A 13698-nucleotide genomic window follows, 5' to 3' on the forward strand; every position below is an offset into this window, starting at 1 on the left:
TCTCAATAGCTGGAAAAGCCCGCCAAAACGCGCTTTATAGCAGGGGGCTGGAAAAGACAGGAAATGACCCAAAATGGCCAATAGACTACAAGTTACTGCCTTAAACCACTCCTCTAAGGACAAACAGGCAGCTCAGTACTCCCCACTCTCACTGGTGAGTAAAGAAACTTCCCCCTGACCAAACAAGGAAAATGGAGAAACACAGGAACCAAGACAAAGCCCAGGGATCAGCAAAACCTATAGCTGCCTGTGTATGTCCAAAGAGTGCAGAAGTATCTCCCCTTTATTCTGGGGGTTTGGATAAAAAGTTGGCAAATGGATGGTTTGGTTAAGAGCGACACTAGATACCACCTTTGGCATAAAGGTAGGTTTTGTTCTTAAAGAAACCCTGTCCTGATGAAAAATTATAAAAGGTTCCACTGCCATTAATGCCTGTAGCTGAGACTCTTCGTGCTAAAGTTACTGCCAGGAGCAGAGCTGTTTTTCCATGATAAAAATTTGAGATTGGCTGGCCCAAAAGGTGGCAGGGTCAGTTTTTCCAAAACAAAATTGAGGTCCCAAGTTGGTGTTGGTGCTCTCCGGGGCGGTCTTATGTTTTTAGCCCCTCTGAGGTACTGCTTTAGCAACGGATGAGAGAATAAAGGAGGATCTGTGTTGTAATGTGCTGAAATGGCAGAGGCGTGGATCTTAATTGATGAGAAGGATAGGCCTTCGTCCAGCATCTCAGTTAAGTATTAAAATCTGAGGAATGTTTGGGACAAGAGGGTCAAGGGCTTTGAGCCTGGTTCCAGGTGCAGAATCTCTTCCATTTTTCTGAGTAAAATTTCCTGGTGCTAGGCCTCCTGGCCTCCACAGCTTTAGATAGAGGTGTTGCCTGTTTGACTAATGAATCTGTCGTGCAGCCAGGTTTAGGGGTTTGAGCTGACCGTGCAGGATCTGGCTGTTTTGTTGAGTCAGAGGGTGTAAAATTTGAAGCAAAATCCAATGTGGGCCTGGAGTTAAGTTCTTTAAGATTGGGTACCAGTGCTGGTGTGGCCAGTCTGGAGCAATCAGGATCATCTGTGTTTTTTCTTGTCTGGCTTTTATGAGTACCTTTGAAAGGAGAGGCAGTGGTGGGAAGGCATAAACTTTTAGGTTTTTCCAGCTGAACTAGAGAGCATCCACTTTCCATACTTGTGTGTGGTAAGTCCTTGTGCAGAATTTTTGTAGTTGGCAATTCAGTGGGGAGGCAAAAAGATCTATTTCTGGGCATCCCTGTTTTTGGATTACCATGCTGAAGATTTGTGGATTCAATTTCCATTCATGAGGGTCCATGATATTTCTGCTTAGTCTGCCAGAGTATTTTTCTTTCCAGGCAGGAATTGCGCTTACAGATGAACTTGATACGTTAGAGCGGTGTTCCACAAGGTCATGGCTTGCCTGCATAGGGGATAAGAATGAGTGCCCCCCCTTGCTTGTTTATGCACCACATTACTGTGGTGTTGTCCATCTTTAATAATAACTGTCCTGGATGCAGAAGGTCCTTGAAAGCTGTTAGGGCATTTTGAACAGCCATCTCTTTTTGATTGATGTGAAGATGCATTTGGTCTATGGTCTACTTGCCCCGAAAACATTTTCCTGCCATGTGTGCTCCCCAGGCATAATCCGAAGCATCTGTTAGAATCTGCCTGGCTGTGGGTAGAGTGAAAGCCTGACCCTTGTTGAGGTGACATGCCTGTGCCCACCATCAACACTCCTGTTGTAGGTAGGGAACTATTGGTATTACTGTTTCTAAACTGTGAGTGTTGAGTCCAAATACTTTTTAGGCATCATTGTAATTTCCTCATATGCAGTCTGGCATATGGAATTAGTATGCAGGATGCCATGAATCCCAGGGAACTGCAGAATTTTTCTTGCAGGGAGATGGGACTTTTCTGCCAGTAATTGAAAATATTGAGTTAGTTGTCCTTGTTTGTCTGGCGTGAGATAAGCCATCTGGGCTGTTGTATTTCAGCTGGCACCCAGGAATATTATCTGTTGTGAGGGCACTAGTTTTGACTTCTTTTCATTTACTGTGTACCCTACAGATATTAACCTTTTTACAAACGCCAGATGCTTTAGAAGAATATCCTTCGTCTCTGCTTGAATGAGGCAGTCGTCCAGGTATGGATATATTTGAATTCCTTTTTGTCTGCAAAATGCAATTACTGGTGCAAGGCACTTTGTAAAGACCCTGAGCGCAGTAGATAAGCCAAAGGGCAGTGCAGAGAATTGGTAGTGCATTGTTCCAGCTTTGAATCTGAGGTATCTTCTGCAATTTTGTCCGACAGGGACATGCAGGTATGCCTCTGAGGTCCAGAGTAACAAACCAAGCCTTCTTGCCCAGCATGGGAAGAAGCTGCTGTAGTGTCAACATTTTGAATTTCGGAACATCCAGGTAAGTATTTAGAGTTGAAAGGTCTAGTATGGGTCTCCAGGCTTTGTCCTTTCTGGGGACCAGGAAGAGTAGAGTAAAATCCTTGTCCCTGCTGTGGTACCTTTTGAATAGCTCATGTCCATGAGGGCTGAAATTTGTTTTTGTGCCTCTGCCCATTGACTTTGTGGCAGGTTTGGCATTCCTTTTAGCCTTGGTAAAGTGTGAAAGTGGAACCTGTAACCTTGAGACACAATATTCAGAACCCATTTGTCTTTGGTGATTGTTTGTCCCCTAAGGGGGCTGCCAAAAGGGAAGTCCTTGGCGTATGAAGGTGGACGTCATTGGGACTGTTTCCTGTAAGGTTGAGACTTGTCCTCACCTCCTTTTGGGGCTGAGGTACTCCACTGTCGTTATCTGTTAGAGCCTTGGGGTTGAGATCTGCCTCTTGGGCGTCTGTATCTGCCTCTCTGTGGCCTGTCTGACACTGGAAAGAACCAATCCTTTGTAGGCCAGTTTCTGCTAAATCGAGGTGGCTGTACCTGTAAGAAATCTGAATGTTTGCAAAGATTTAGCTTTATCCTCCATTTTCTTTAACACCTCTTCTGCCTCAACACCAAACAAGGTATCATGCTGTAAAGGAGCATCCAATAATTTTGCCTTAACATGATCAGGTAAACTCTGTTCTTTTAACCAAGCATGTGTTCGAATCACAGAAACCTGCAACTGCGGCTCTACAAGAGGCCTCTAAAGAATCAAAACTACATTGCAGAGTATGATTTCCCACCTGTTCAACTGCATGCAATAAATCCTGCATTTCCTTATAGTCAGGAGCTTCTGAGCTTGCAAGCATTTTCCGTTTTAACTGAGCAATTAAATATTGTTGGTACTTAAGCATGTGAAACTGGAAATTTAAAGCCCTTACTGCTAAAGCTGCAGAAGTGTAAACTTTCTTCCCTGATCTATCCAATGCTCTAGAATCTCTGTCAGAGGGACTGGATTTTTTGCAATGGAAGCCTTAACCCCTTTGGGACCCTGGGAAATAGTTTATGGATCAGCAGAAGGGTTTTTATAAAGAAACTTGAGAGTCAGGGACTCTATAATACCTATCTGGCTTGGCTGGTGCAGGGGGCAAAGAATCAGGAGATAAGCTGGATTCAGAGAACACATCATCCACAATATCTAACACAAGCGGAATAGCCAGGGGCCTGTGCTGAGGCAATAAAAGGAAGTCCCCGAGCCTTTTCTTGGATTCTGAATAATCCTGACTTTCCCAATGGAAATGCTCCCTCATGGTATGTAAAGTTTCCCCAAAAGAATAATCCTCAGGAGGAGAGGCTGAAGGGACAGATTCTTCAGCATCAGAGTCCTCATAGGGGGGTAGAGAGTATCCCTGGTCTGAAGAGGAATCAGAGGAAATGGAAACCTGATCAGAGGAATCGTAGTCTGTATCCTGCCTAGGCCTTTCCTCAGGAGGGGGATGGGAACCCCTGATTAGAGTAATGAGGTCTTCGGCCATTTTAAGCATCTGTTTCTTAGGCTTGGTGGACTGTCCAGGAGAATGCTGTACTTGCTTCTTTGTCTTTAATGGTGTTTTTGTCTTGGCTGTTGCTTTAATGGTAAGTTGTGAAGGTCTGAAAACACCCTCAGAAGCAGATGCCTGCTCAGCGGCTCCGGACCCAGAGGAATTAGTTTCCATAGGCCCAATACCTTGAGTTTCCAGAGGCCTAGTTTTCTCCACGTGGGAGTCTGAGGCGGCCTGTGGCTCTGAGGTAGCGGGTGTCAGGGGCTGTGAAAGCACCTCACTGAGAACTGGGGACTGGCCTAGAAGAGGCTTTGTCGTCAGTTTTGGACCTCGGATGCCTGTCTTTATCCTTGTCTTTGCGTTTTTTCAGAATTGCGGTCGTCGGTTGATCCAACGGCATAGTATAATTGAACCTTCGGCCAAAGTAGTGCAAAGCAAAATCAAAACATCGTTTTATAGTGCATTTGTTAAATCTAGCACAAAACCGACAACTAGTGTTGTTGTGATCAGGGCCTAGGCATGGAATACATTAAGAGTGGAAGTCCTTATGAGGTATTTGCTTCCCACAAGAAATACAATTAACTTTCTGACATCGGTCAGAGGCAAGAAAAAAGTTTCCTTAATGGGGTGCTTACCTTTATTGAAGACTTCGGATCTGAAATTCGACATCGAAAATCTCAGGAGTCGACCGACAGGCACTTGCGAACTGCTTTTGCTTCGGTCACCGCGCGGCAACAAAGACTGAAGAAAATGGCGTCGGATGCATCTTGTACACCCCTGGTGCACTGACGTCAGGGAAGAAGCGACAGCAACAGACGCTGGACCAAGACTTTGGAACTCTGGCCGACTGCGGGACCACCTGATGGCAGGATAACCCAAGTGTAATGACTGCAGCAGTGTAACACGATGAACATCTGCAACATTCCAAGAAGCTATTATGAAAGCTTTGTTTACTATTAAATAGGTACCTGCAACACATCAATGGACAACTGCTGAATTGCAGTGTTGTTATACTTCTGTTTTTCACATCTTTGATTCACTTGACTATTCTCAAAAGAAGATGGACATAATGCATTCCTGTATCTTCTCTGGTCTGGTGGAATACAGATTTTAAGTCTCTGGAGCTTGTGATTTTTTTTTTTTTTTTTAATTTGCTCCACCCACCCATATGCTGTGACCTCATGAAAGGCTGTTAGACTTGGAACAATACTAGGGCACTGGGAAGATGACAGCTTTTTGAACTAAAAGATGAATCCATAACAATGGGAGATGTTTTTTATGGTCTCCTGAATAAAATGTCAGCTTTTTGCTTTCTTTGACTATCTAGAAAGACATTTCCAAGTGACTGTAGGTGAACCATCTCTAAAATGGAAGATAAGCAAAAGTACTTCTAACACCACATACATAGAGTATCACAGGACTGCAGAATGAGGGCAGACATCAGCTGCATGTGATCAGCTTTACCTGCATGTATGACTAATATTTAAGGACACCAGACCACATGATTACATTTCAAATTCCCAAGTGCCAAATATCTTAAAACTGCATGCTCCACACTGACTATAATGGGTGACCAATTTCTTACGTTGCAAAATCCTTATGTTAAGGCGATTACCTGATAACCAGCTACTTTATTGCGTCATAAGGACTTCATTACAGTCTTGCCCGTGAATTACACAATTGCATCTTGGTCTGTCAAATAAAGGAATTTCAAGGTGAGTGGACTCCTTCCATTACTAATGCCACATGCACTCTGAATAATTCTTGCTCATGCGGAGCTTCTTGCTCAGATAAGGAGAAGTTAACCTACGCAGTACTTGCTTTTATGGAGAAAAAAAGTTCATAAATTTGTATGTTTAACGCTATTAAAATGGGGGGCAGTGAGGCTCTGATAACTCCCATCTTTGCCGCATAATTTTTTTTGCAGGTGTGTGCTGCCAAGTGTGCATGTATAGGGGGAGGGTTGTTTCAAATCTTTTAAACAAACAGCAAAGGGAACCCTTCAGCTCTCTTTCCCTGCTTTTCTCCATTCCCAAGATACACTCTTAAGAGTCTGGATCCAAAAAAAAACTAACTCAGAGCAAAAAAAAAGTGACATACACACTTTCAGTAGGGAGTCTGCTTATTAGCTACAAAACTGGCTAATGGCCAAAAGCAGAGGGGTCAGAAAATACTCTTTTATAACTAAAAGCTGATTGATAATCCAAGTACCACCATTAGCAGTACTAACCATACTCTTACTATGGAATGTCTGACCCCATTAAATACTTACTGGTGTAGTTCCAGTCAACTGGCAATGTCGCTTCAGCAGCTCTGTGAGATTCTGTGTAATGCTTAGTACTAGTGCTGCTTCTTCATCAGAGCTAATCTGGTAAAGTTCCTAGTAAAGAAGAAAAACACAATTAATGCCATTTTCAAAATGTACTACAGTTAACCTTCACAGCAGTAGTGACCTCAGTCACGAATAAAACTTCTACATGAAGACTACAGTATTACAGAAAAAACTAAAGATAAGAAAACATTAAGCATAAATATCATTACAAAACGAGCCCAACACCAATGCCAAATCTTCAAGAAAGTCTTGGCAAACATCCTTTTCTTTACTGAGCAACCATACAGCATATAGAGCTCTTACAGCAGAACAAAGGTCTGTTTTCAAACACCAACTGCTATATTTGGGCCAACAGCCTGTTCTCCCATCAGTTTCTTCTACGTAATAGGCTGACATCCAAGAAAGAATAAAAGGTAAAAAAAGCAGCAATCTAAGAGTGTGAAGGCAAACCTGCTAGCAACGCTAAACAGCTGTGCAAATATACCAATCGACAGACTACATATTTAGATAGCAAGATCATAGAGTACAATTCCTTATGCATATCTATAATCCAAGTTGTTCTTGGTGATGTCAGGGTCACAAGTATCTTTATCCATACTCTGTGGGAAGTCCAGCTATACCTATGTGGACATTCGTCAAATGGCTGGGATGGTCCACCTGCCTGCATTGTAGGAAATTTAGAAACCCTGACCCAGTGGTGAGAATCAGTCCTTAGTTTGGGGAGTTGGGAGTTCTCAATGTGGCCTCACAGACTGCCCTTGGACATCTGCCTGAAATCTGTAGTTTGGCCAAACTACATGAACCCCTCTGTTTTGGGGTCATTGTTGTCCATCACAAGCAGAGGTAAGAACTCTCTCCATTAGATCACACAGCACCTGTCAACAAGCAAGAATACTCACTTTTCGTTTGGTCCAGGCTGATGTGTTCCTCACATCACATGACATGGAGAGTCATCCAACATTAAGGACATTGTCAGTGGTAGTAGACTCTAGATGCCGGGCCTGAGGGCTATAAAAGCACGACATTCACCTAGGAATAAAAAGGCCATGGAGTACCCAATCACTCTACAGGCCTATAATGAGACTTGCACAAAATGTGAGGATGATCACCATCAAGATGCTACTACAATGGGGTAGGATGGCTTCCCTTCTACCTTTTATGACTTTCAGTATAAAAGCCTCATAGATGTTGCAAGCATCTTTACTGTGGTCAAGACTTAAGGAATGTACACACTTGCTTTGTCTGCCTGTGTCTCTCTTGCAAGCGCACATGCTCCGATTGGCTGGCATCTCCAGACCTCTGCTTAGGAATAACTAGTCGAACAGATGTAAGATCACCAAGCCTAGTCACAAGGATTATAAAAAGCTTATGTTCTAAAAGAAGAGTAATAAAATCCTCTGGGGGTACTTATCTGTGTGCTTCCATTTTTAGCTTAGCCTGATGTACTACAGGAGTGTCAGACTGCATCATGTGACAGACTGACCCTGGTACCAAGGAAAAAGTACAGTTGTGTACACTTACCATAAAATGTAGATGTTAAGAGTGTATTCACTGTTGCAGTCATTACATTTGGGTTATTTGCTTGCAGTAGCCCTCGGCCTGATTAACAAAGTCTGAGGTCCTGCGTCGGTTGCTGTCCCTTATTCAACGACGTCAGGGGTGTAAAACATGCAGCAGACGCCATTACATCAGTTTTTCTTGACCCAGATGTCAGGTGCCCCCTTAATGGGAAGGAATCAAATCTATAAATATAAAGATATACCCACCAACAAAAAGCAAATACACCAAAAAGCTTTTAGAGCATAGTAAGTGAGAGTAGAGGTATAGCCAAAAGAAGAAAAGGGGCTGGAGGGAGGGTAACCAGGACTGCAATAGTGAATACACTCGAATATCTACATTTATGGTAAGTGTACACAACTGTACTATGTTCTTAGTGTTTCACTGTTGCAGTCATTACATTTGGGTAGATTCCCAAAGCTAAGGTTGGGAGGAGGAATTTAAAAAGAATGAGGACCAGCTACAAGGCCCTGCAAGACTGCAGTGGCAAAACCAGCTCTGGATTTGGAGAAAATCGGCAAATGAGAATGCTTGGTGAAAGTATGTACAGAACTCCAGGTAGCAGCTTCTAGGATGTCCCTAGTAGGTTCACCCCCGAGAAGGGCTGTAGAGGTAGATGCAGCCCTGGCTGAACGGGGTCTGAAGCCCTGTGGGATAGGTTTTCCATGGTGCTTATAGCAGAAATTAATGCAGTGGCCTATCCATTTTGAAACAGCTTTCCCCTCTTGTCCCTGTAGCAAATGCCACCAGCAGTTCAGATTTCCTTTGAGGTTTAGTCCTGTCCAAGTAGAATCTAAGCTGTCTGTGCACATCTAAATAGTGTAGCATTCATTCCCCTTTGTTCTATGGGTTAGGAAAGAAGGTAGGCAAATGAATGGACTAAGCCACACTGGATACCACCTTGGGCATGAAGGAGGGATTGGTTCTGAGGGACACCCTGTCCGCATGAAAGATGATGAAAGGTTCCACTGCCATAAGGGCCTGTAATTCAGATACCCTTCTTGCAGAAGTGATTGCTAAAAGAAAGCCGTTTTCCAGGAAAGAAATATTAAATCTGCAGTAGAGGCTGGCTCGAAAGAAGCAAGAGAGTTTCTCCAACACAAAGTTAAGATCCCACGCTGGAGTTGGAGGTCTCCTGGGTGGCCTTAAATGTTTGGCCCCTCCGAGGAACTGCTTGAGCAGTAGGTGAGAGAAGAGAGGAGGGCTCAGTGCTATAATGAGCTGAAATGGCTGAGGCATGAATTTTGGAGGAAAAAAGACAAGCCCTTATGAAGCTTCTCGGTCAAGTATTGCAGAATCTGAGGTAAAATGGGCATTGCTGCATTCATTCCTTGAGATTGGTTCCAGGCACAGAATCTTTTCCATTTTGCAGCATAAGATTTTCTATTACTAGGCCTCCTTGCCTCTAAAATGATATCCATCACTGATTTACTGAGGGATGGTAAAGGAGAGATTAGGTAAATAGCCAGACTGCTAGGTTCAGGGTTTGCAGCTGAGGTTGCAGAATTTGGTTCTCCTGCTGAGACAACAGGGAAGGAGTCTGAGGAGGTGCCATGAAGCCAAGCGTGACACACTGCACAAGAGTGGGTACCAGTGTTGGCAAGGCCAGTCTGGTGCAATTAAAATCATCCTTGGCTTGTCCTGTTTGATCTTTAGTAGTACCTTGGAGAGCAGAGGCAGGAGGAGGAAAGGGATAAACTGATAGGTTTTACCAGCTGAAGGATAGAGCGTCCACTTTCCAAGCTAGTTTGTGGGAAATCCTTGTGCAAAATTTGTCCAGTTGATGGTTCTGGGGAGGCAAACGGGTCTATATCTGGGCTATCCCATTTGCTTGTCAACATGTTGAAAATCCTTGGTTCCAGTTTCCACTCGTGGGGGTCCATGAGGTTTCTGCTTAGTCCGTCTGCCAGTGTGTTTTGTTTTCCTGGCAGGAACTGAGCTTGTAGATTCACTTGGTAGCTCAAGACTGTATTCCACAATGCCATGGCTAGTCTGTAGAGGGGGTAAGAATGTGTACCTCCCCCTGCTTGTTTTATGTACCACATGACAGTGGTGTTGTCCATCTTTACCATTAGTTGTGCTGGAAGAATGTGGTCCTTGAAGGCTGTCAGAGCAATCTGTACAGCTAACATTTCCTTTTGATTTATGTGCAGGTGCATTTGACTTTGGTTCCATTTGCCCTGAATGCAATTCCATGACAGGTGAGCCCCCCTGATGCATCTGTTAAGGTTTGGGCAGCAGGGGGTAATGTGAATTGTAGTCCTTGCTTCTAGATCCTGTGAATGTTGGCACGATAGGCTTTTCAGACACCATTGTAGTTTCCTCATATGCAGCCTTGCATATTGAATTAGAAGAATGCAGGAGGCCATGAACCCCAAGGCTTGCAGTATTTGCCTTGCAGATAGCTGAGTTTGTGTGGCCACTTGTTTGAAGTTAGTTGTCAAATGAATCTGTTTCTCTGGCGTGAGGAAAGCCATCTGGGAAGTTGTATTCAAGTTTGCTCCCAGGAATATAATTTGACAGGGTACCAGGTGGGATTTCTTTTTGTTTATGGCGAACCCCAGACAAGTCAGTACCCTTTGAACAAAGGCCACATGATTCAAAAGAATGTCCTTGCTTTCTGCCTGAATTAGACAATCGTCCAGGCATGGGTATATCTGAATATTTCTTTGCCTGCAAAATGCAATGACTGGAGCTAGGCACTTTGTGAATACCCTGGGTGCAGTAGATAAGCCAAAGGGCAGTGCAGAGAACGGATAGTGCATGCAGCCTGCTTTGAAGCATAGGTTTCTTCTCAGCAAGACTACCTGATAGGGATGTGCAAAGTATGCTTCTTTTAAGTCTAATGTTGCCAACCATGCATCCTTGCCTAGCATAGGACGCAGCAGAAGTCAGCATTTTGAATTTTGGAATCACCAGAAAGGTGTTTAGAATAGAAAGGTCCAGGATAGGATGCCATGTATTGCCTTTTCTGGGTACCAGAAAAAGTCTAGAATAGAAACCTTGTCCCTTTTCCTCTTCTGGTACAAAATGAATAGCCTCCATGTTTGAGAGAGTGTGTACTTTATTTTGGGCCTCTGCCCAGTGATTTGGGGGTAGATCTGGCCACCCGTTTGGTGTTGGTAAAGTGTGGAAATGAAATCTGTATCCTTGGGACACTATTCAAAACCCATTTGTCCTGGGTAACGAGTTCCTAGTTTTTGGCCTGCAGACCAATCTTTCCGCCTAAAGGAGCTTTCAGTTGGGAAGTGCTTGGTAGTTTTAAAAGCAAGTCACTGAGACAGTTTTCCATAGGGGGAGTCTTACTACTCCCAGGTTTAGGTGCGGAAACCTCCCATTACCTAGTCTTGTGTCTCCCTTGGGACTGAAAACTGGTGTTTTTGCTGTGTCTGGGTTTGGCGTGAGAAGACCTGGAAGGGGCTGGAAAGGACCAATGTTTAGAGGGCAAGTGCCTACTAAATCTAGGAGGCTGAACTTGTATGAAATCTTTAACAGTTTGCATAGATTTAGCTTGCTCTTCCATCTTTTTAAGAACTTCCTCAACCTTGCTGCCAGTCAGTCCTGATTTAAGGGAGCATCCAAATATTTAGCTTTAACGTTTGCCTTTCCCCAAGCCTTTCTTTGTTGGAGGGGAAGCCTTCTAGCTTATCAGGGAGTGGTAAGCTTTAGGTAGCCTATCTATGACAAGAGGAGTGGTTCCTGGCCCAGAAATTGCAGCTATTGGCCGTTTGGGCAGTTTTTTTTACCCATCTCTTTCAACATTCTCGTTTAAAAGCCGCACTTGTGCTGGTTTCCCACCTTTCCTGTAACTAACTTAGTCCAGATACAGAGTTGCTGCATCTAGGACTGTTGGTAAGCATCTGAGCCCAGCAAGCCTTTCTGTGTTGGAAAAAAGCCTTCTAGTTTATCAGTGGGAGTGGTGAGCACTAGGTAGCCTGTCTACCACGATAGAAGTTCTTGGCCCAGAAATTGTAGTTTGAGCATTTGGACAGTTTGTCAGTCTCTCAACTTTCTGGTTTAAAAGACCACATCTGCGCTCATTTCCCATCTTTCTTGTAAATAACCTACTGGGTAGCACTAGAAAGCTGATACAAGTCTTCAAGCTTAAGAGACACTTTGGAGTGATTATCAGTTTTCTATACTTTCTTGCTGTACTTAACCGTTTTCCACAGCGTTTATTGTGATTTAACAGCTTTTTTTTTTCACACATGGTACTTATTTGACTGCCTGCACTTTTAAAAAGTTTTTTGTTTAAATAATTTGGTTAACTGTTCTAGGCTACACACTAAAGTGCAACAGCCTTTTCTGATAGTTTGTAGTCCTTTAAAGCTGAAGTGTATTTTTTTATTTATTTTACTGTTTTTGCATTATCCTTTCAAAAAAAAAAAAAAAAAATTCCTTGTTTCCCGCCTTTCTAAGCTATAGTCCAGTTTTCAGGCTAGTGCTGAATTCAGGGTTGTGATACTAGTCTGAGTTGCCCATACCTTACTTGGATAGAAGTAAGTTTCTCTGTTCACCTATGAGAGAGGGGAGCTTTGAGCACCCTATCTGTCCTAGGAGGAGTGGTTCCAGCCCAAAAGTTAGTAGTTTATTGGCCATTTTGGGCTAATTTCTCTTTCATTTCTCTACTATAAAAATCACGTTTGCATGGTTTTGCACACTGGGCAGTGCTGGTTAGCTTCGATTAAATTATTCCCGGCTCCACTAAGTCTCCTCTTCAGTTTTTCCCTTGAAACTAGTCTCTCAACCTAAGCACTCAAAAAGCATCTTACAGCCCAGCACTTCCTAAGACCTAATAGCAAGCACTAATGTACCATGACACTGATTGCCCAAGCAAGGCAAGGCTCTTTATTCATCCCTCACCAACCAAGCGACTAAGCAGCTCACCCTACTATTCAGGCATGCCCAAAAGGCAACTTCAGGTGCACTCTCCAGTCCAGCTGGTGAATCTGGGTATCCTGAGGGAATGTTACAACTGCCTCATGTACACAGACAACCCTCTCCTCCTACCACAAAATACTAACATATGCAAGATGCAATTATACAGCCAAACTGGAAGCTAAGCTGTCTCCACCCAAGACTGGAATAGACAGTCAAGAGGAGGTTAACACTTGCACCACACCTCCAGCCGCACACAGACCTACTAAAACAGCACTGGCAAAAAATACACAAAATCATACTCTGAGACTCTAAATAAAAACCTGCAAAAGCATCAGAGACCTCCAAAGCAGACACCCAGCCAGCTTGCACTTCCCGTCACAAACCAGACAACGCATAAAAAGTAGTTTTGTACCTACCATAAATGTAGATGTTAGAGTGTAAACACTGCTGCAGTCATTACACTTGGGTTATCCTAACGTCAGGTGGTCCCCGCAGTCGGCCAGAGTTCCAAAGTCTTGATCCGGCGTCGGTTGCTGTCGCCTCCTCCCTGACGTCAGTGCGACAGGGGTATACAAGATGCAGCAGACGCCATTTTCTTCAGTTTTTCTTGCCCCAGATGTCAGGTGCCCCCAAATAAGTAGGCAATACAAATTGCTAGTAAAAAATACAAAAGAAAAGCAAACAACCATTTGTAGTTACCAGCAAATACTCCCCATAGGTAATAAAGGGTATATGCCCTAGGTAAATACCAGAAAGTAAGAGGGGAAGGAGGGAGGGTAACCTGGACTGCAGCAGTGTACACTCGAACATCTACATTTATGGTAGGTACAAAACTGTACTACGTTCATCGTGTTACACTGCTGCAGTCATTACACTTGGGTGGAACCCCAAAGCTGAGGTAGGGAGGCTGGATCTATAAGGCATTAAGGGTGGCTTTAAGGGCGGCTATAAGGGCGGCTATAAGGCCCTGCAGTACAGCAATGGCAAAGCCAGCTCTGGATTTAGAGAATA

The 13698-nt window shown here is 43.7% G+C and overlaps 1 protein-coding gene across 1 annotated transcript in view; it reads right to left on the reverse strand.

The window, feature by feature from the left end:
* LOC122796295 overlaps positions 1-13698 on the reverse strand; it is a gene marked incomplete in the record, with an annotated part of 1783369 nt that overhangs the window by 352449 nt on the left and 1417222 nt on the right. Inside the window, 1 exon segment of the mRNA XM_044064662.1 lies at positions 6190-6297. Coding sequence (XP_043920597.1) covers positions 6190-6297 — 108 coding nt within the window.

Source organism: Protopterus annectens, chromosome 3.part0 (genome assembly GCF_019279795.1).
Source record: "Protopterus annectens isolate FY-2018-M chromosome 3.part0, PAN1.0, whole genome shotgun sequence".
Lineage (NCBI taxonomy): Eukaryota > Metazoa > Chordata > Ceratodontiformes > Protopteridae > Protopterus > Protopterus annectens.